Source organism: Haemaphysalis longicornis, unplaced genomic scaffold, assembly GCF_048455015.1.
Source record: "Haemaphysalis longicornis isolate Haplotype H1 unplaced genomic scaffold, Haemaphysalis longicornis Haplotype H1 scaffold_6, whole genome shotgun sequence".
In the NCBI taxonomy this organism is placed as follows: Eukaryota; Metazoa; Arthropoda; class Arachnida; order Ixodida; family Ixodidae; genus Haemaphysalis; species Haemaphysalis longicornis.
In genome coordinates, this window is record NW_027526407.1 from 41,025,601 (window position 1) to 41,048,638 (window position 23,038).

At 45.1% G+C, this 23,038-nt stretch overlaps 1 protein-coding gene across 1 annotated transcript in view; it reads right to left on the reverse strand.

Annotated features, from left to right (window-relative positions):
* The window catches only part of LOC144142982 (ionotropic receptor 93a-like), a 36,766-nt gene that overhangs the window by 7,197 nt on the left and 6,531 nt on the right, over nt 1-23,038 (reverse strand). Inside the window, exons 3-5 of the mRNA XM_077674808.1 lie at nt 22,790-22,880; nt 5,947-6,091; nt 1,363-1,580 (exon numbers count right to left, since the gene is read on the reverse strand). Of these exons, the coding sequence (XP_077530934.1) occupies nt 1,363-1,580; nt 5,947-6,091; nt 22,790-22,880 (454 nt within the window). The remainder of the gene's footprint in view (nt 1-1,362; nt 1,581-5,946; nt 6,092-22,789; nt 22,881-23,038) is intronic.

Here is a 23,038-nt window from a genome sequence, read left to right on the forward strand (position 1 = left end):
TCTTCCGGCTTGACTTTATGCACTTCTCTTATATAAGCAACGATTTCAACGAAGTACACTTGCACTGTGCGAGCATCCTCTTCAGCATTTTGAACCGCCATGCGAGTGTTCCACATACAATGCTAAGTGCCATTAACATATCATAGGGCACGCCTCCATCATCGTTTACGGGCAAAATGCGGATGGCATAAGCCGTCTGTCAGTATGTATGTCCGTCTCTCTGACTGTCGGACTCGATTCAGCCACCCGGTCAAAGTTAAACAAAAGCTGCACAATAGCCTTATACACCCATAGCCAAATCTCAGCGTCTAATTCCGCTGTCAATGTTCATACTTCTCAACATTATTGGACAAGAAGAAGACATTATTCAAATATAAGACATCCAATCAATACATAAACGATATTTACAGTGTTCCTTTGTTTTAAAAAATTATGCATGCTTGGTTTTTCGATAGCAGTTGAAATACTACATCAATGGCAGGAAACCGTCGCCTGCTGTTGCCGACGCTACCTCATGGCGGAATTTGAGGAATGAAGCGGCAATAGTGAAGAAAGGCTACGCTAGATAGGATCCATGTTCCGCTTGGAACGCTCGTGTAGGGGGGGGGGGCAATGTGGTTCTAAATATGTCGTAGCAGGGTGCCTAAATTCGTGCGCGTCTCCGTCGTACGGCAGCACTGACATCGAGACACCTGACATGGAGCAGGGAACGCGGTAAGTTTAAATTCACTTGAGCAAACCTCTAGCGGGTTATCTTGAGAGGAAGGAGACGGGAATGAAACAGCATTAGATGCGAGCGGGAAAGAAAATGCAGGCATTTACTTTGCAGGGGCGCCAGTGTACTGTGATATTTCGTCGACATTTGCAACGAAAGGAGCAGATACGCGGCCATTTTTCCCCGTTTCAAAATTAACCCATTTGGCTCAAAGACTTCTGAAACTTCCTATCTGGCAGTTTTCGTTGTAGATGTTGCGCACTTCGCGTCAACACATCCTTTTTATCTGTCCAATTTGCTGCACGCGTTATTGCTCCCAACCGCTGCTGACCAAGCACCCTTCCGGCCTTTAGGGTGTCCCAGTGGTTAAGTGGCCGGTTTCACGGCGTAAAGGCCACGGTTCAATTCTCGGGACCTGGCTAACCACATTTTTTAGGCACGCACTCCCCAGAACTGCACGTGGGCTCCTTGCCTCGCCACTTTCCCTCACGCTTCTCGGCCTTGCATTTTGACTTTGTCCACTTCACCGACAACAATAGTTTTCTGGTGACGCACCACAGTGGAACTAAAAGCTTAAACAGCTCCGCTGTTTAAGGTATAAAACGCCTGTTCATCTCGCAAAAGACTAGTTAGAAACTTAAACTCACCATAAGGAAGTCTTCAAAGAACGTCTTCCTTTCGACAAGGACTTTAAGCTTCGGAAACCTGAGCACGTCACCGATGGTGTCGACGTGGTCCTCGGTGCCCTTTATAAGCATGGTGCTCACCAGGCGGCTACTCAGCAAAGTAAGCAGGATGAAGAGAAATAGACTCCAAGTGCCGAGAAGAATTCTGGTTGATACTCTTGTCACTCCCGGGTTGTTTGCTGAAAATTGAGTGCCATTATAAGCGGAAACGCTGCCTTTCCCAAGCAAGTCCCTTGATTTGCAAACTTTCCATGTATTGGGTCCGAAAAGAGCAGCTTCTCAAGATTCATTTCATTGCTGGGTACATGTAGCACAGTGCAAAAATAACCCTCATCTACAGAAACTTAAAACGACAACACAGGCACTTTGCTTGGTATTTACAGCCTTCCGGCATCACTGTTGCTTTATCTTAGCTGGTTACTTTCTCGCCCGTGCAAATGCTGAAGACAGTGCCTACATTTACATAAGTCGCTTTGTTGGCTAAATATTAAAAAGACACCCCAGTAGTCTTAGCAATGTAGTGAGTGCTAAGTAATTGGTGCCAAACTGTAGTACCTGTTCTGTCATCATCATCATCATCTCTCTTAGCGTTCATTCTTATTATAACTATCAACGCTTGGTCATTTTCTTTCTTCGCGTCGTTATTCAAAGCATGGGAACAAAAGCAAGTTTTAATCAATGGCCGAGTATTACCTTAGCGCAAATCGGAGCCTTCCTCATTATGGAAAACCATGTTTCTCTGCTGCCTGTCTGGCCAGCACACGACCCAGATTTCTTACAAAACGCTGTCTTATGCCGCAATGCGATGTGCAAACACTGTGCTAGAGTAACAGCAGGGACTGTGGTTACAAGTGGTTAAAAGCTCGGCGACTGTGGCGCAAGTATTTACAAGCTTTGTCCCAGCGCTACGCTTTGACATCTTCGACATCATTGACTATTCGCAGCTTCCAGTGAGTGATTACTCCGGCATGGTACGTGGCATTGTTACGCTATATTGAAGAGGACGTAGTTCCTCATCTTAAGATGACAGGACGAATGACGGTGTGAGCAGCGGGAGGACAGTATTTTGTGCAAGTCTAGATGATGTGCGTGGATGTGTCAGGATCATCACAAAGTGTGGATAGGCCTGTTCATGGCTAGGTGTAAATACTGAGTGTACCTATGCTTAAGATTTCATTGCAATATGTTCCACGCGGAGGTTTTCGCATCCCATTGCACTTTCTGGTATAAACGTGTACACTCAGCGTTGGGGAGTGGGAAAGTAGTACTCCCGCCTTCCTAGAGGCGCTGAGGCGCCGAAATCGGAGTTTGTTTTCTAATGGGTAGAGGTTGACAGCGTAACATGTCAACGTGTAATGTTATGCCTAGCGTGTATAGCTTAGGTTCAAGGTAGGGTACCCTACCATGGTAGAGCCATTTCAAGTCACACTTATTGTACTCGCGTCGCTGTCTCCCCCTGCTTCGCGTCGACCTACGTACGCATGCCCACTCGCTGTGCTAACAGCATGGTGGAATTTATTGGCTGCCAAAGGAAACTTAGGAGCCCCGTTTCGGCGACCTCGTAATAATTTTTTTGTGGCTTTTGTAGCGAGGTCTGTTTTTCGCTCAGGAATGCACCTAATTCATTATCATTACAGTGAACTGCTGAGTATGCGAGAGTTGAGAAGAACAAATTATATATATGTAGCATGAAGGTCTAATGACACTGTTTTGTAACTGCAGCTAGCTTTGGGGACTCCCGAAGATGTTTTCGTTTTCCGAGTCGCTTTCTTACTGTTACTTTTCGCCGGTGTGTTTCTTGAACCAAGTACAGCTCACGCGTTCCGGCCACCTCGAATACGTGCGTTTCAAGGCGGTAGTTTGAACTCGCAGTTTTTACTACGTCCTAGAGTAATAATCTTTCATTTTATGCGCAAAAAATTGCATAAATGAGAATGCATTAGAAAAGATTGATCATAACAATGCTCAATACGCTGCTTATAACGATAAACTTAAGCATACACATGGAAAATATCCTGAAAACTGGAAGAAAGCCTGCTTCAGCGACTAGTTCGGAACAAGGCGCTGCAGTGTCGTTGGTCTTGCTAGCCGCCATAATTAACAAAGAGTAGCGCACGCATGATTTTGGCAATTAGGCAGCAGTGGTCTGATTCTCGGGCACCTAGACCAAAAAGGAGCGCATCACAGCTCGCCGTTAGTAAAAAGCCCTCAAGCATTGAAGTCTGCCCAAGTGGTTTGAAGGCAAAACCCTGGCAAGTATTGAAGACTTGTTTACTGCTACGTGGGGTTTGTGGCTCTTTATTCTTCTTAGTGAGCAGCAGTTTGGCGGCCGGTACAGTGGTTTGGTGGCAGCGGCGGCGACGGTGTTGTAAGCGAGTGAGCAAATACAGAAAGAAAACTGCGGATGAGTGTCGGGCGAAGGTGTGAGGTAGAGGGCTGCGGACGCGCCAATGGCGTCATCTATCCCCTACCTCCCGCTCGCACCTTCGGCATGCGTCACCGACAAGGAGCGTCCTGCTCCTCACACCTTCGCCACCTGTCGCCGACGAGGAGCGCCCTCGCCCTAACACCTTCGCCAGACGTTCCTTCTCGGTTCGTGGCTCATCCGAACCACGTGCATTTGCGCGGGAGGTTCAAACACGATTTGCAACAACATGCTCGGCGGCGGAGACGGGCTGCGAGGTAACAGGATAGTAGCGCCCGCCGATATGCGTTCGCTGATGACGCGATCATTTTTTTAGAGGCAGCAGCTATGAGCCGTGACCGAGAAGACTTCAGTTCGCGCTAAGCACAAATTTCGCGTTAGGGAGTACAGTATTCGTCAGTGCTTTTTTGTTTGTCTTGTAAAGGGGAATTCTATGGACAGGTGAACTGCACAGCTCTTCTGTACCGACCCCCGTTATACCCACGTGCCACCACGTGCACCTGTCACGGAACACGCATAAGGATGATTCTTGTTCTATTATGCCAGGGTGCCGGGTGAGCTCTGTGGTTAGAGAACCTAGCTCAAACACTGGCCTATGTTCAAATCACACGCCGACCCAATATATCTTCTGTTGACAAGGGCGGCAATTTTAGTGTCATCCGTGTTAACGCCGATCGCGACAACGACGAAGACTACCACTAGGATAACCTTTCGTGTTTGATAACGGACCCAAGGCATTCGCATGCATAAATAAGCAACATGCAAAACTTCTTCAGCATGCTGTGAAATAAGTATTTAATTTAAATGCAAAAACGTTTTGGTAAATTCAAAAAGGAGAAGGTAGACAATAAAGCCGATAGCGACGAAAAATTCATAAATGTTTCTCATGGTGCAAATAGAAGGCCCCGGAACGTGACACCAGCTCGCACCCCAAAAACATAGCCCAAATTATCTAGGTATCTGTAGGTGTACATAGAGTGGGTTGAGCCGTGTAGTAGAGCCTACATGATTAAGGGAGCGAGGTAATTACAGAGGTAGCAATTAGGCGAGCAGCCAAGAACGTCCCCGTTAAATGTCTTGTTTACTTGGCGATGCGAACGCGGGTATGTGCAAGCCTGACATTAGGATCTACGCTCGACAGTCGTCAATGGATACCTGTTGCACGGTGTTCATTAAGTTTGACGTTGTTGCTTGCCGCGTTACAATGAACAGTGTTAAGGGTACCTCAGTTTGGCTTATTGGTTTCCAGTTCAGTTTGAATACGCGATAGGTAGGGGTCCAGTTCTTAAAAAGTCAACTTGAACATAATAAATAGCCTACGAAGGATATGTCTCATGGACTTTAATGCTGCTCCAACGGAAGCTGCGTAAAATGAAACTTAATCAATGTTTTTAATGGCCATGCACCTATTGAAATATACGAAATGTTTCAATCGCATTTGCAGTTTTATTTACGGGACAACAGTAACAACAGGTGTTTCATGTTTTCTTTGGCAACTCATGGTATACTATGTCACATTAGGCATATAGGTACAGTCCTATCTGCGTGGTAGCGTCATTACCTAATTTAACTGCGTTCATTATTAGAGACCCTCGATATATTTCACACTTAGATCTTTCTGTTGCATCTATGATGATCGTCGTCGATCGGCTGCAATTAAGCGATTGAAGTTTTGAACATTGAAATTCCGAATAGAAATGAACATTCAATAACGCGACTCCACCCGAAATTGCATTGTTACCTATTGCTTATAAGTACTTATGCCAAATATTCACAGAACGACTACCCAAGTGTGTCTGCTGAGTTTATATTGTTAAGCATCTTGCATTCTGCGATAACAGTTGACAAGCTTATGACAATTTTTTTTCGATTTTTATAATGAAACGGGATCAAGTACTGACAAGTGAGTTTCGTTTTAAACAATGGTTTAAAGTACCACAAGCGCAGCCTAATGTAAAATACCACATATGCGGTGAGCATGTAAAAAAACGGTCTATAAAGACTTGCTACAATCCTATATGTAAGACCCTTTGATTATATTTGAAAGCTGTGGTTACTGGTCTTTCCGAGGCTTTTTGGCTCAACATGGTGGCCTTTATTCTTTAGTACTTAAAGCTTACCTGATGTGAAGAAGTACGTGTAACAAATCCACAGACTTTTTCCTAATCGTTTGAAGAAGCCGTTGAGGTTATTCAGCGCAACAGATGAGTCCAGAGCTACCAATGAAGACATTGTGAGCATGCAAAACAAGAGGCCGAACCACACCTGAAATAAAAAATGTGGCGTGAGTACATTGTATAGTTAGAGTACAGCATTTTAGGTTTTCAACGAAACCAGCGCTAACAGTGTGCTTAACCAATTTCGCTGAGTTCGATTGCATCCAAACAAGGTCAAGTTCTTTGACTCCAAATGCACAGGGAACTGGGCAGTTGGCCACCAAAATACTTTTAAGTTAGAAAGGGGTACAGTGCACTCACAACATTTAGTTTTAACCTGCGTTTTATCTACCCAACTGACAAGCCTCGACTGCTCTGGCGGCTCCATCAAAGATATTACCTTCAAACTGGCTTTGAGTGACATTAACTAGCTTCGCGCACAGCATCCAGAGCTCTGCTGCTATATGCAGAAACCTGGGCTCGAAAATGTGTGGTCCACGGCGTCCGCTTTTCTGATACAAGCGAAAAGCAAAACACGCCTGTGTGTACGAGATTTTGGTCCACGTTAAAGACCCCAGGTGGTCAAAATCAATCCGGAGACCTCCACTACGGCGCGCTTCATCGCCTGCGTTGCGTCGGTGCGTTAAACCCTACAATCATTCAAAAGGTGTGGTCAATTCTGCTTTGGCTGTCACTTTCGATTGGCTGACTAACGCGGCGTGCCACAGAACTTCACCAGTTATAGTGGAGTATTTCAACGGCAAATGTTGACAGCGGCTTTTCTTAACTGAGCTTAACGAACAAGTAGGGCGAAAGGCATGTAAATGAACGAAATCTGGTCAAATACACGATTGTATCATATGTTGGAATAATAAATATTGATAACATTAAAAGCAGATTGGGCCGTAATATGTGGAGTCAATAGGGAATTCTAGAATTTCGTGTGATCGATTCCTTCCGTGTGTACCGGGCGCACCGAGACCCGAGCGAGAACTTGCGCATTTGTTCCGGTAGGCTTACATAGTTCCGCTGAAGGGCCGCTCCCGCCTCGCCATGGACGCGCATTCGTTCAAGTGGGTGCGGCCCTCTAAGCCGTGCCCGCGGGCGTAGGTGCAGTCGGGGCCTGGCGCGCACGGTACATGGTACGCACGGAACACATATGCTAAAATTCTCGAACATCGCAATCGCCTTTACTTGTGCGTACGGGTTTTTGGGTTCTTGTTCTAGCTTAAGAATAAACATGTGAATTTCATGCCTGTCACTTTATATCCGTTTATGTTCACAACAGGGTAAAACCAGAATACATATTACCTGAAATAAACGAGAAAAAGGTGTTTATTTGCCGAATTTAAGCAATTTGCATGCCCATCTGCCCCAGATTGAGGTAGTGGCCGGGGTCAACACGAGCGCAGTGCAATGCCAACTTCGGTCGGGGATCAACGAGGTCCCGGCACCATAGAGTTTCTGACTAGCTCACCTAGAGTGGAATCTAGCGCTAGCGTCGACGTGATTCGACGAAAACGCTTTACGCCACCATGGGTGCCTCCATAATGTGACTTAACAAAACTTGTTGCAGAGCTAGTTGGTACATATTTTAAGGAAGAAGGATTTTAAGGATTGCACGCGCGCGCTTTTGGACCATCTTGGTTACGCTTGAGGCTGACGTAGATTTGTTGTCATTCTTTCAGCAGTGTTGTACTTATCCATTTTAGCCATTGTCACCACCTTTTACACTTGTTATAATGATTATACCTAGGTTGATTTTTTTGTTGTTGTTTTGTTGTTGTTGTTATTGTTTCTGCTTAGATAAGACTTGTATAAATTTCGCGTGGTTTGCTTCAAATAAACAGTTGGAAGTTGACGCCTGTATATATCTTACCTCGTTTCTTTGGTCTACGTCTAGTTTGCGCCACGTTTTCTTCTTCCATAATGTGTATTTCGGATGGAAGTTCGGCGTGGCATGACCGGCAACGACTTTGTGGCTACGCAAATTGAGTTTTTGTTTAAAAAATTGCTTCCGAAAGTGCCGCTGTTAAAAAATTTTATTTTGTATAAGACACTGTGTTAGAGGTCTTATGTTGTAAAAAAAATTTGTGGGTTACAAAGGGAAAAAAAGCAGAAGTCCCACCTTTCGCTCACGCCGCCAGACACAGCGGGCCGTCCCGGATGTATTTTTCGATTATTACATACTCCAAACTGGGTGAGGTTTTCTTTGATGTGTTGTAATATTTAGCTGAAAAGAATTATTTAGATTGTCTTAAACTGTGTTCTTGCTTCCTCTCATTACAGTATTATTATCGTATGCTACGCGTTTTGGCAGGCGAAGAAGATGCAACATAGAGATGCAAAAATGATGTATTCACGACGTATTTATTTTTTTTGTCCAAGCAGACATAAATATACCTAGAGGTGAAGCCTATTACCGCAACTAAGTATTCAAGCACGCGTGCAAAGCATTATGAAATTGCATGAATGCTTTAAATGGCAAATAAATACTGGCTTGTCGACTAGCTATGTATGTTGCCTCATTGCGCATGTCCAAGGCAGTGCATGCTTCAAGGGGAAAGTAAACGCAGTGACGGGGACGAGCGACGCGAAAATCGTAACTGAATGGGTGCAGAAAATGGATAGTGTGGGCTAGCATAGCTTTTTTAGTGGATGTAGTGTAGGAGGCTGTGGCAAGCGGTATGAAGAGGTATAACAGGCCGCTGGGACCCTCGCTCGATTTTTGCCGGCCAGAAGCAGCCCACAAGCAAGCGGCAGCGGCGATACAGTGAACTTTAGCGACGACCGACGACGACAGAGGACATTGATGGCAGTGTATTAATTATTTTCGCTTGTCTCTGTCACCAAGTACACTCTGCTGTTCTACCTTTTGAGTTACCTTTCCCGCGTCACTTGTCGCTGTCGCTGCATGGGGTTACTCCTTCATCTCAAGAAACTCACCGCTAACGCGAGCACAAGCGTTAAGTGCTAATCACGCTGTTATTTAGACATATCTTTAATAGCCATTGAATTAAAGTGTGAAGACGGGCTAATTGGTTCGTACTGAAGGCAAAAAACAGCGCAAAAGACGGCACGGAAGACGAGAAAAGACAAGCACGGGCGCCCGTGTTTCCCTTTTGTCGTCTTCCGTGCCGTTTTTGCGCTGTTTTTTGCCTTCAGCCATTGAATGCCAGTAAGCGGCATACCGAAAACAGAACTAACAAGCACTTCAGAGCCGAGAAGTCTAATCCATAGCCCTTTGTATTAGTCACTTGCGGCCAGTCCGATTCCCACTGTACCTACAATTCCCATGGCGGCGTGCGATAGCAGCGGCACTTCCACTCTATCGAGAAACTAAGCCCGGCACCAGGTAAGTTAACTTTTCTTTATTCGACCGACCACCCCCGATCAGGACTAGCCTCAAGAGCCGGTGGGTATTTGAGTGTGACACAAATTATAACCCGTCTACAAACCGCTTCTGCTTGCACTTAACGATTACTGAAACGGACCGGTAGGGTTACACAGATATTTAAATCACATTCGCTTTATTTGAAACGGTTTTATCCATTATACAATTTCAGTACGCGTGACTTTGTAGCGAGAGCAATTGGAAAACTAGTGTCCTGGTGTTTTAGTACCGTGACCACATGAGAATAGGACGACAGGAGACACCGACAGCCCGAGCCGCTAAGGGAGTTCATTTTTATTAGTTGTGCCACAGAGGCTGTGTTTGCGAAACGAGACTAATGGTCACCCGCACAAAGCATCATAACGTGAATGACTTTTGTGATTTATGTCCCCTTAGTAACCGTCGGAGAAAAAGGTTATCATTTTAGAACTGCATGTTATCAGCCCAAACAAGCATAAAATTTAAATTTATGTGAGAAATTGGAGCGCTCAAATTATGCCACGGGCGGTATGCACATGAAATGGGCGAACTTTGGGTATGTATTCTTTAAAAGGGAAGCCACTTCATCACCGATTACCACGCATTGCATCGTGGTCACAAAATGCGAACGATGTTTCGTGTTCTCCGCCTAATAATAAAGCGAAGCTTTGCAGGCACACTAACCTGCGTTAAATCGTCCGTGGAGCATGAGATACCTGTGGCCGTTGGAATAAAGACAATTTCCTTGATATAAAGCAAAGACTATATTAATTTCATTCGCCATCTAATCGATTGCTGACAGCTCTCAAGCATGCTGTAAAACTCTTGCCATATCCTTGTTGCGTTTACCACGCTCGCGTCGAGTTCAAAAAGAATATTTCAGAAATTGGACGCAATTGAGCAAAACCCACAAGGTGAGGAAGAGCTTAAGGACGAATACTCGTGAAAAACAGCGCAAGTTTTACTTGCAGTTCTCGGAGATTTGTGGATGGAGAACATGTGACCACAGTGGCACTACAGACGCTCCTTATACCTCCAGCGTTGTTTCGACGCATACAAAGAGACGCCTCCTCCTCCCATTTAAAAAGAACCATTTTGGGTGCGGAATTTCGGGCACTGACATCCAGGAAAGGCACGCTGTTTTTGTAGGTGTGAGAATAATCCGGTTTCCGCATTATAACATCGTTTATTCTAACGTCGACCTGTTATATTTAATCAGGTCGCACACAGTTACCGAACGTTTCCCGAACCCTCCGAGAATGGAATAAAATTGAAGGTTTGCATAGGTTGGCAGTAGGCATACGGAATATAAACGAGGGACAACATCAGAGTGAGGTGTCAGAGTACCTGAGGAAACACCGGCATCATTACTAGGAAACGTCAAACCGGCAAAATTCCGATGTTGAACAGCTAAGTTGTCTAAATTTCCAGTGACTGAAGGTTAACAACGCCGACCCTCCAAAAGTCAACGAAGAGATGGAAGCCGCCGGTTCAGGGTAAGCTTGTCGCAAGGAATATTATAAGATGGGCCAGTACGACGACAGCGCCGATCAAACTATAGGCCTCCTAAACCGGAAGATTGCGGCAGTTCAGGTGAGTGCCATCACCCCCGTATGCAGTGTGGAAGCGCCATATGTCCAGCTACCGACTGAGAGACGACTTCAGTGAGCGAAGCTCCCGAAGCTGCGTCTTCGGCCCTTCAGTGGTGGGCTGACCTGACATCATACTTTCTGTGAGTGCTATCGAAACGCGATGTCGACTAGAAAGGGCTCTCCAAGACAGAGGAGCTTAATCGATTAGGATCGCTGCACCAGACGCCACCGGTAGGAGTGCATGTTGCAGGGAACATAAGCATGGGATGCTGTGGAAATGTTGCTGCTCATATTTCGCAAAAAATATGCAGCAAACGCCAACCGCAAAATTGAGAGCTCCTCAAGGCGTATGTTCATCGTACTTGCTTGTATCATCGCTTTGCTTTGATACAAGCAAGCCCACATTCTGAGAACTAAAAAAATGAAAATCCGTGAATCTTACTCTGCCGTGGTGAGCGGCATGGTACCTCCAGAGCTTCTCAACAAAATGTTTCACATTTCCTCAACAAACTCAATAAACTCAGCATATCTCAGAGACCTACAAATCATTGGCCACAAGAATCAGCACCTTCTTGGATTAAGACGTAGACAACTGACTTCACTACAAACTACAATTTCTCCTGTGTAAGACAAAGACCCGTGCAAAAAGGGTATTTGCCACAAAAAGGGAAAAAGTGTCACTAAGTGGACCAAGATGTCAGCAGACACGAACTTCAATCACCGTGGCACTTCAAGCGCATCCGAAGCACGCAAAGAGTCGTTTTGTCCGCTAGTGAGTGAAACACGAGATACCGTCCTGTCTATCTTCCATCCCATCGGAAGAAAATACGTATAAATTGGGACAACCCGAGCAATTCTTTTCATGTATGTCTCGATTGACAGTACTCTAAACTTTGCAAAATCAAAGCAAAGTGCATTGAATGCAGTAGAAGGCATGCCTCTTCTCCGTCTAACCCCCTGACAGGGACAGGCAAAGAATCATGTGCGAATGTAGTTGCTGTGAAAGAAGTCACAACGACTTATGTTCATGGAGCGCCCAAGAAAAAATGCAAAGAATGAAGTGTCTCTGCAAACGTTCCGCACTTCGGCTGTCGGGGGAAGCAACTGCAGAAACCATTGTTGCGCGCAATACTCTAGAAGGGAGGTGACATGCATTGGAGATGACATCTCCAAACCGTCTAAACTGTGTGCGTTGGGACGCAAGGATGTCCACTTTAACTTATTCGAAATGACAGCTGCAAAGATAGGAACGTGGCAAATTATCGAACTGCACTTACACTGCCAGCACAGCGACTGACAGTGGAACGCCTACGGAGGACATTGGTGTTTATTCCCTACGCTGAAATATTATAACAGTTCCTGTTGACCATGCCTTCGTCTTGCTGATAAGGATAGACGGGTGAATCATAGGAAAGATGATTGATTTAGGAATGTGAGCGGTTTACGAAATGAAGTGCTGATTGTGGCCCACATATTATGAAAAATCCTGACCTATCAAACTCGCCGCTCGGGAGACAGCAGTGAATTGAAATTTATATACGAAAATTTAACTGATTGTACATTAAAGGCCGCACCTTGCAGGAACGGCTGTATAACGACGGCAAAAAATGTGTACATTGTAAAAATGGAACTGAATATTGGCTTAAAAAAGCAAATTAAATCGCAAAAAAATCTAAAAGGGAACCTTATCGGAAATAACTTAGACTGCATGAACAATAATAATACCTAAGTTTTTCTTGGCAGCTCAGAAAAAAGTTTCATGCTACTTTGTGTCACTTCAGTAAAAAAAAATGTTCTACCGAACTTGTTGGTAAGGGTGATGAGACTATGAAACGCCTCAAAATTGTTGAAGATGGGCTGTGCCAGAGCATAACACTAAAGGAATACGACACTTGCATGAGAGGCTACATAACGAATAGCATGCGAAAACGGTAATATTGTATTGCGTCGGATCTTCCATCAATCTAAACTCAGCCAACGACATCAAAACTTTTGCGCATTGTTCAACGAATGTTCGCATGCACGACACCGGAGATCCCTAAAGTACCTTTAGAGAAAGGGTCAAAGCTCATCAGCCACATCGTTGCATTATGTTGCGCATACAACCGGCTGCTCTTCTCTCGGGCATCGAGGTATCTTTTCTCCAGACCAGCGTTTGGAGGGTTGACAGGAAGGTATACAGCTGTTTTGGTAGAACGGAACAGCCCACATCCCGGACGCCCTTCCCGATATTCAGGAAGGAAGAATAAAAAGGTTAAGTGGTGAGTACACTTACATGCTAATTATAGGTTGAAGACAATGTTCAAAAAGCGACATCTCACAACATAGCCTTTGAAATTAACACGAATATAAGCAGCAAAATGACCGATGCAACAATCTGCTAAGAAACGCTTCTTTAAAACAAAAACATTTGCATGGCAGGGGGTGATCAGGGAAGTAGCGCCCGAGACGACTAGAAAAAAATTTGTCGTAGTTAACTTGGTGACTAGGGATACCGCGGTTTTCGCGGAGAGAACGGGCAGTGAACACGTGTATAATTACTGCGCAAGAAAAAGCATAATCTGACTGGCACAGAAGGGGCTAAGGACGTGAACACAATGTACACTTGGATGCCGCCAGGGCCTTCTTGTATCAATTTCTCATGGCACAGTCATTTACTCTTTCGCCCTACTCTCCCTCCGTACCCCTCCCGTTGAAACGAACGAGGGATTTCACGCTTTCACTGCTGAACTGCACGGGGCGTTGGCTTGACCTTGAAAGCCAAAGAAACGCTACGAGGAACGAGCTATTTTCTGGATTTGTTCCTACAGTTATACAGGCTTCGATTTAAAATGTCAACTAAGTGCAGTCAGACGAAACTGCCACCAAGCTCAGGTATCAGGAAAAAAACGTGTGGGGGGATGGGCAGAAATCTTTGATCTTACTGCATAATAACTCATTTTGTGGTATGATCCAAACCGCTGTTTCACCCGCTTGTGTGTGTGTCGGGGTGGGGGGGGGGGGGCTGGTTGGGATGAGCAGCTGGCAGAAAGATCATCGCGTCACAGAGTGACCAAGTAGTGCTCAGACGTGAATAACTTGAAGCAGCAGGAATATTAAACATTGAATTCTGTTGAATATGGACTGTGTATGCGGCTACTTGGCGGCTGCCCATATTTTGTAATTAAGCTCGTAAGCCTACGAAAATGCGTGTACATATCGACGACAAAACGTATCTTCGTCAAGTCTCCAGTAGCATCGTAAAAAGTGAGATGTCTGCCCCCTGAGGGCAGATGGGTCCCGTGTTTGGGTACGAACTGGTAAATACCTACATGCTGTCTGTAAGGGAACAACTGCAGCGCAGTTTTGGTCATACTCAAGGACAACCGTTTCTTGGGTTATAAGTAATCAACATTGCCAAGCAATGGAAATCGTATATTGAAAATTGCGCATGTGGGATATGTTGACTGAGCACAGAAAGTTGGGGGATTGCTCTACTACCGATAATATCGCCGACTGCGTTACGCGATGGGTGAGGCCTGAAACTTTCGAGGCAATTACACTTTCATGAAAACAATTGAGTTGGCTGCAAAGAAATGCAGAATCCTGGTGCCAAACGAAGTTTCCAATGCATCCTAAAGTAATGTAGGAGACGGTGAACAGAAAAAAAAAATTTCACCACCTTCTCGTAGGGGACCCCTGAGTAGTATGCAAAGCAGGCATGGGGTCGACTCAAGTTCCCATCAGTTTTCAGTTCGATCGCGGCGTAGCGGGAGGAGAATAAGGGCAGCGGAGCGCGCGGGCGCGTCACTTATACCACGAAGCTACAGTGGCGCCCCCAGCGGAGTATGCAGCGGCTACCGTCGCGTCTCTAACCCTAAGCTGCTTCCCATTATCGCGCGCGGAGCCGCAGGTGTTGCCATTCGTTGCGCAATCCCGGAGAGGAGAGGAGCTTCGGAGAGGAGAGGAGGAATGCTTCGCATACTTCTCAGGGTTCTCCTACGGGAAGATGACGATGGCGGTTGAACGCGACGCTATCTTCTGATGGATTCTTTGGTTGGCCAATCCCTAGGGGCATCCTGCCACAATCCTCATCAGCGGTGCCTGGCCAGGCATACTCAGTGAGGGTGTGGACGCCGCACAACGGCGCCCACACAACGGTGGAGGGAACAGCCTCGACCATAAGCTGCTTCGCAGCTAAAAGAAGGCTTCTTTGCCTACGAGTACAACCGGAACGAATCGTTTGCGACATAACGAACAGTTCAGCAATTATACATGTCTGACGAAAGGAACTGCGTTGCTCTGAGGATGTATAGAAAACTGTCAAGCACAAAGCAAATTGCTTCAATACATGTCCCAGCAGGCAAGTATCAAAAGACTAACAAATTAATTCGACCCACTGAATACACTGACTACGAGCATTTTCTCGGGGAGGGAGTATGTCTGTTGGCCCACCCATTGCACATTACCTCCCCAACACGTATGTATGAACGAAACGAGGGGAGGTACTCGCACTTTCAAATCAGTTGACAGGATATAAACCCATAGCGTAAGCTGACTCCAAACTAAACTCTCTGCCTTGTTCTATGTAGACTGACATTACCCGTGCTTCAAGCGCCCAAGACACATTGCCGACACCTATTGGAACAAGGCAAAGAGAATACCTTTTAGTGCTGCGGTCGGTGCGCCAAATGGCATCAAGACATGGTCATTTTGTTGCTCTACATTACAATACGATGATGTACGAATGCCCTGCAAACCCATCAAGGTTGAAAGATGACTCATTGTGATTGTGGTGTTTAACATTCCCAGTGTACACCTAGGCTATGAGGTGCGTCGTAGTGGAGGGACCCTCCGGATTACTTTTCACCACCCGGGAATCTTTGGCGTGAGCTGAAATCTAAAAAAAAACTGGCGTTTTTTATTTTCCCCTCCATCAGAAAAGCAGCCAACGTGGCTGTGATTGAACCATTGTTCGTTGGATGAGCAAGATGACGCCTTAGTGACCAAGCCACCGCGCCGGGTAGTTGAAAAAGGAACAATGGTTAATTTTCGAAGTAACCTAATGGAGCAGCGGGATCTTTGCCATCAAATTCTTTTAAATCACTCTGTGGCACGGGTACATCTACTGTACCTTTTAAGAGCAGAATAAAAATTATGGATGCTGAATAATTTTTGAGGGGGTTGTTGCACACCACCAGTTACAGGTGCAAATGAAAGGAACCAACAATGAAAGCGCAAGCTCTCCGTCGACCTGTAACGAAGGTCTGCTGACTACGTTAAGTCACCAGTACGATCGTTGAGTCCCATCAAATGCAGAACCCTCAAGGGGGAGCGTTTTCCTGACCATAAGAGATTTTTCGGTGTGCCGCTCTCAGTAGTGAACTAAAACATACGTGTTGTTTTCGCATAGGGCGAATAGCAGTATTTATTATATTAGCTTTTATAATATCCGCGAACCAGCTGTTGCATAATCAGTCCCCTAACAGAAAGAAGTCCTGAACTGAGGAGCGCCGGTCTTACGCTATTGATCGAGTGCAGTAACCAAAGTTCTTTTACTGCGTGCAAAAATAGGACTCAAGACCCCGACGTCACCGCAATCGGTAAATGCTGTCGTTCGATCGCCTACCCGGTAAATATCATGCATTGCTCTGACCCTTGGATAATTAGCCAACCTACATGGCGTAAGACTTTCTTGAACAATTATTACCGCGTACTGAGCAAACACACAGGCGACAAGGTCCACAGGACAGGGCCAACTTCCTACTGTTCGTTTACACGAAGGACACAAACATATATGTACGCACAAAAACGTGCTCTCACACCACTAGAGTAGTGTTACCGCCGATGCCAACGTATTGACTCCACGCGAATAAATGGGCACTTCTTGGGTGGGAAACCTTGTAACAGCAAACTCGCACCGGAGAACCTTGTTCTTCTAATCAAAGCTGGCTAAATTGTTTCGCTCGCTTTATAACACCCCTTGGTTCTGCTCTTACAACGCGCGTATCCTACAATGGAACGCACGGCGAGCGTGTTCTTTTAATCGAATTTCCCGCAATTATTTCCATCGCCTTATCTTCCCTTTGTCGCCGTGCTGGAACGAATCTGAAGAATGGAACGCCACACCAGTAGCGCCATAACGGGCAAATTACCGTTCCGGTAATTGCTTACATTTGGCCTACTCCGCCTTGGCTGGTCTTCCAGACTTAAGTTTTTCGATGCATTGTTGTTGCTACTTTTTACTTGTTTTCGTCATCCTCTGCGTGAATCTTACTGAAATTTATACCTGTGAGCGAGTGGTGTTGAGGGATAAGAAAACGACCATTGAAACACCCGATGCCCGAAGGTGTTAATTTGATTGCTTATTGTTGCTACTCTGCATTAAAAGGTGGTGTGATTTTTTATGGTATTCTTACAATACTGACGAGCTACACCATTATTCATTTGCTCCCAAAGAACCCAATCGGTAGGCAATAGCGGCTTGCTCGTCTTGGGAGGACGTAGCGAGCATACTGTGGTTTTACGGGAGTAAGTTCCTTATGACGGAATTGCAGGTGATTGTTATTCTTAATAAAATCAAGCATGGACCAAACCGGGCTAATAACTAGCTTACACTCAACGTAACATCAGTGGCACTGGTTTCAATAAAACTATTAAAGCTTATCGTATTTAAGAGCCGGGACCACATTAAATACTTCATATAACCCGTAAAATTCCCGTTTTCCGCTCTGATTTTAGGAGTAGAAAAAACTGCGCGTCAGAGACATGGCTAGTACAAACGGGGCACGACGTTTTATACCATGACAATCCGAGCGGAGTACGGCATGTTGTTGGGCTAGTTGGGAGTGCATTTTAAGAATAAAACAAAACTTAGCGTGAAAGGCAAGTCTAGTACAAAGAAGACAGGGCGGGCACCCTTCGTACTGGTCTTGTCTTTCATCGCGCAGTTTTATTTTGCAGGTAAAATCCCACACCAATTAACCCAATGACATGCCGTATTCAGATCGGATCACCAGGGTATAAAACATCTTTGTAGTTTTCTTGCCTTTATAGCTGTGTGGTAACTAGTCTGTTGCTGCAGGCGTAGGAAGGAAGAGAGGCAAAGCGTTGTAAGGTTTGTTGCTCTTTAGCTCCCGCCAATTTCTTCCCTGACTTCATAAAACTAACCCATACCGAGTGTCGTTGCATAAGTTTCCCTACTTGGAGAAGTGAGAGGCGTGTACCTTAGTATTTATTTCCGCTGAGGGGATGGTAGGTTAAGCGTACGCAAGCAACCTACGCAGATGTTTGAATTTCACCGTTAAAACAGGCAGAATCGGAGCTAGTTGGATCATAATTGATTAAATACTGGTCAGCCTAAGTTTAACTCAGGACACAGACAAAGACTCCGTCTTTGTGCCTTAGTATTTATTTCCGCTGAGGGGATGGTAGGTTAAGCGTACGCAAGCAACCTACGCAGATGTTTGAATTTCACCGTTAACACAGGCAGAATCGGAGCTAGTTGGATCATAATTGATTAAAAACTGGTCAGCCTAAGTTTAACTCAGGACACAGACAAAGACTCCGTCTTTGTGCTTCGTCTTTCCTCTTTGTCTGCGTCCTGGGTAAAATTTAGGCTGACCAGTATTTATTCACGTCAAAGTCGCTATGCAGTTACTTTCCACCGTAAGACACTGGCTACCTCTGCGATGCGGGAAACAAGATCCTTGGTATCTCTTGTTTGTGACCGCAGTACGCTTTACATTGTGTGAACTTTTACCCCAATTGCACTACCATGTAAGTTTCGGCAGTGCGGGATAGTGCCTGTTGTCGCACTCTGCGGATTTGCGTGCTGAAGTGTTCGAGTCATTCCCGTCCATTATACTTTCATATAGAGTAGCAAGCCGAGCTTGCGGTTAGAGGCTGTCCTTTCGTTAATGTTACAGCTTTCTATTTCTTTTAGCCGCAGAGTCACTTTGCAGTGTTACCGCAGCGTGTGCCTTGTTTATTGGTTATGAGGTTTAACGCACCGACACTACACAGGTGATGAGTCACCGCGTAGCGGAGGGCTCCGGATTACAAAGAGGAGAACAGCGCAACACAGACGAAACACATGAAGAACGTGACATGTAAGCGCTCGTTATTGTCACTTTCTTCATGTGTTTCGTCTGTGTTGCGCTGTTCCCCTCTTTGTTATCATGCACCAACTCGCCCAAGCCTTCACCATTGCGAGCTCCGGATTAATTTGATCACCTGAGGATCTTTAACGTGCACAGAAATATCGAACACACGGGCGTTTTCGCTTTTCGCTGCCATCAGAAAAGCGGCCGCCGCGGCCGGAATCGGCTGGTGTCCTTGGGCCCAGCACCACAACGCCTTAGCAACTGAGCCACCGCAGCCTGCACCGTGTGGTCACTGGGGCCGCATTGTGCGGAATAATGATTGATCGGTCAAATCCGGATTTCGCCGCAGAGTTTCGTTTAAAGCCATATAACCTATACCAACAAAGCACATTTATGTACGATTAAGTACGTTTTTCACACTATTCAGATGTGGCGCTGTGGGTAGTCCCAACGGCAGCGCGAATATACTTCTCGTCGTTGAGATAGCCCGAGGTCATCACAGGTTGAAATATTTGGATACTCACACGAGCATTTAGATAAGTGAGATGTTACGTTGGAGACATTCGTGTTGTAGTAAACGAACCTCCTTATTTTAACCTTCTCAGGCATGACGGCAGCGGTCTTGTTTGTCCCTTTAAGAGAAGCTACATATGGAAACGGTGGCAGGACTCAGGGAAGGGTACCAGGAGTCCTAACCCTTCCTGCATGAACTGAATATTCCACTTCCGGTCTGTTTTAGAATCAGTCAGATTGAAGCCACCAACGTCTATGACCATTGTGTGTGGTTCACGCCATATCCAGAAAAAGGGCGTGCCCACGCAATTCACGATGTGGCAGTTGAGTGCATTTTTGGATTTTTAAAGGGAAACCAGTGTGGTTCTGTTTTTTGTCTGTGCATCCCTTACATCTCCGCAATAGGTGGCAATGTTCTGCCATACGTGAAGTAATTGGGAGTTCATGTTTTAAGTAGTTTGTGTACAGCTTGACCACCATTCACTTTGAAGGAGTTGAATGGCTCTGGAATTTCTTTCTTTTTCTGGTTTTGGAGAGTTTTAAACTGAGAATGTTTGTTGTAGAGCGCAATTAACTAAAATCGATTGCTCGGAATTTTACTGTTGTTGAAAACGGGCTGCCTCACTAGTGACTGTTGCACCGCTCTTGAGGGCAGTGCACCACACTGCCCTTACTATTTAATGATGTGTCTCTGCCGCCTTGTATCGCACGGAGACCGCAGTCACTACCACTCTCCGCTTTCCATGCAGATCCGCGCGTGCTAAGGCACTGAGTAGCAGTGCTATCTTTTGTTCTTTGATAATGCAAAGCACGCTCTATAGAACCTGCAGGGTCATGTGGGCTAATGAGCTGCTTTGCTCCAACAGTCACCGCAGACACTGGCTTTTTCGCTCAATAGGGCTTCTGGTGTCACATTAAATCTTTCACCTTATCCTAAGCCAAGATAGTTTTTCATCTGCAAAAAAAGTTAACATTGTGGTCGTAATAAAGATGTAACACTTACCTCTAAGCTGAACGACGACGCAAAACTAAAAGGATCCATGTATTTTCCCGGCTTGGGTGTCATGAAGTGAATCTCAGTGAACAGGTAAGATGGTGTAATTTCGCCTATCTCCATCCTCTCCAGCGTTGCCATGATTGGGCCTACAAATAGGTCGCTCTCCTGCGCGTGGAATTTATTAAAACGAGTTGTAGAATCCGCGCGACGCATAATGTATCCAGGTTACTCGTACGCTCTCTGTAAATCATCACCACTAGATAAGAAAATAATTGCTTCTTGCCTGTATATTGATCTTTTGACACTAGTACAATAACAAAATTTCTAACAACTTACGCACCTCTCGCTGTACATCATGTCTACAGAATTAGCCATTAATTGCTTCCTGCCAGTATGTAGATGTTTTGAGATTACTACAATAAAGATATGTCTAAGTACTTACATGGCAGTCTCTCTAAATTATCTCCACAGAATTAGGAAATAAATGCTTCCTGCCTGTATGTTGATTGCTACAATAACAAAATTTGTTACTACTCACGCGCTCGTTCGTAAAAGCCTGGCGTACAATTCTGACGAATACCTTCTCTTAACACGTCCAACCCTTCGACCTCACAGCCTGGCTAAATTACGGTCGTCAATCCACCTTAATTACTTTAATCCCTCCTACTTCACCTTAATCCACCTTATTCTGAAATTACTAATGTTTAGATTCAATTATTAATCAATCATTCTTCTATCCTAATCCTTTTCTTCCACGTTACTAATCATTATCAATCAGTAACCAATCATTTATTACATTTGGTAATAATTATTCAGGTCTTACACACTGCTGACATGCTTTGATTTTCTTCTTATCTTGCTTAGAATTTTGTAGCGCTAGTTTCAATGCCGCGGTCATTCAAGGTCACATTTTGATTACCCATATAAGGTTTTGACTTAATATTTGAGATCACTGACATACAATACGGGGCACATCGGTTTTCGAGCTCTTTCAGTTGGTCACTTGGTAAGCATAGCATTTGTCACCTAATATGCGGACGTGAAACAACGCAATTTCATGAATTTAAGAGGGCTGTCGACAACGTACAAAGGGGGTGTAAGTTTCGATATTTCTGCGGCGGAAGACCATGGCCCCTTATAGAGGAACGTATGACACTGTAAAGCGTTTGTAAGATTGCGGTTTTTGGTGTTTCATTATGACGGTATTAGCAACTGGCACCCTTTTGGTTTGCTCTCATGGAGTTCAGAAGAGCACGGCCAACTTTGCCGTCTCTCTTGTGATAGTTTTAGTTTCCAGTTCAAGTCATTCTCTGTGGTTAAATTAGGTAATTATCACGTATTTCTTTTCATTCTGCATGTGAAAGATGTTGAGAAAACGCATTTCACATGGCTATAATAGGTAAATTTTACCCGCGCAAAAGACGGACCACACGAGTAAGAAAAACACCCGACGAACGCTAGACGCTAGTAAATTGTACACATTGTCGTCGAGCCAACTAGCCCAACTTTCCGTCCTTAATTCAAATGGCTACCTATGACGTCAACATCGGTCGATTGTCTAATAAATATGGCGATTTACCTTCAGCGAGAAACGCAAAACACCCCCGAGGTTTTGCAGGAATGCTTTGAGGGGTCTTAGATTGTGTCAATAGCCAAGAAATAGGACGTGCTAGGTGCAGCGGCAGACAAGTGCGAACAAGTTGTTCCCAGTCTCTAGCACTTAACATCTGAAGGTGGCGTTCGAGTTGGGCTTATGTAAGCCTTAATCTGTATTATTAGATACGCAAACCTTCTTGTGTTCCCAGATTTTTATTATGCTACCATAATTGACTGTGTTTAGAGCGATAAAATCTGCATTTATGTGCAAAGTAGCCGCCATTTCTCGCCGCTGACATATAGCGGATGGGCTGGAAGTGCTTCAGATCGGGGTAAACAGCTATAAGCTGCAAATATGTAGGATAGGGGCAGGGTTTTACAGTAGAGTTTGAGGATAACGTTTTGTTTGTGGTAACCTCGGTGAAGTATATCAGTAAAAGAGGACAACACTAAACGTGGGGGTGAAAGTATCCTGGTCGAACTGTGCCTAATTACATCCCAGTGCCCAGTACTTTTATAAACACCCCGCAAAGGTATCCTTTTTTATTGCGGCCGTTTGGATGCTGGGAATCAAACACGGCCTGGCATACCCAAGCACCTCCTTGTTAAAACAACATCAATATTTTTCGTGTAGAAACAATAAAGGGCTTACCCCTCGAGCAATCAGCCCCGTGAAACCAGTAGTGCTGCCGCTCGTCGCTTTAAATCCCCATGTTGTCTCGTTCTTGTTAACAATCAAGAGCCTGAAGAGAAGGAGTGGAAAATGGTTCGAAATAACTTCAGGACAATGGACGATTACCCTTCAGTCATGCCAGCTCAGATGGCTGCTGTGGCCCCAGACAAAAGGCAATATAATTGTAGGAGACTTTGCAGTGACAAAACAGCAATGCACGTTAGAAGA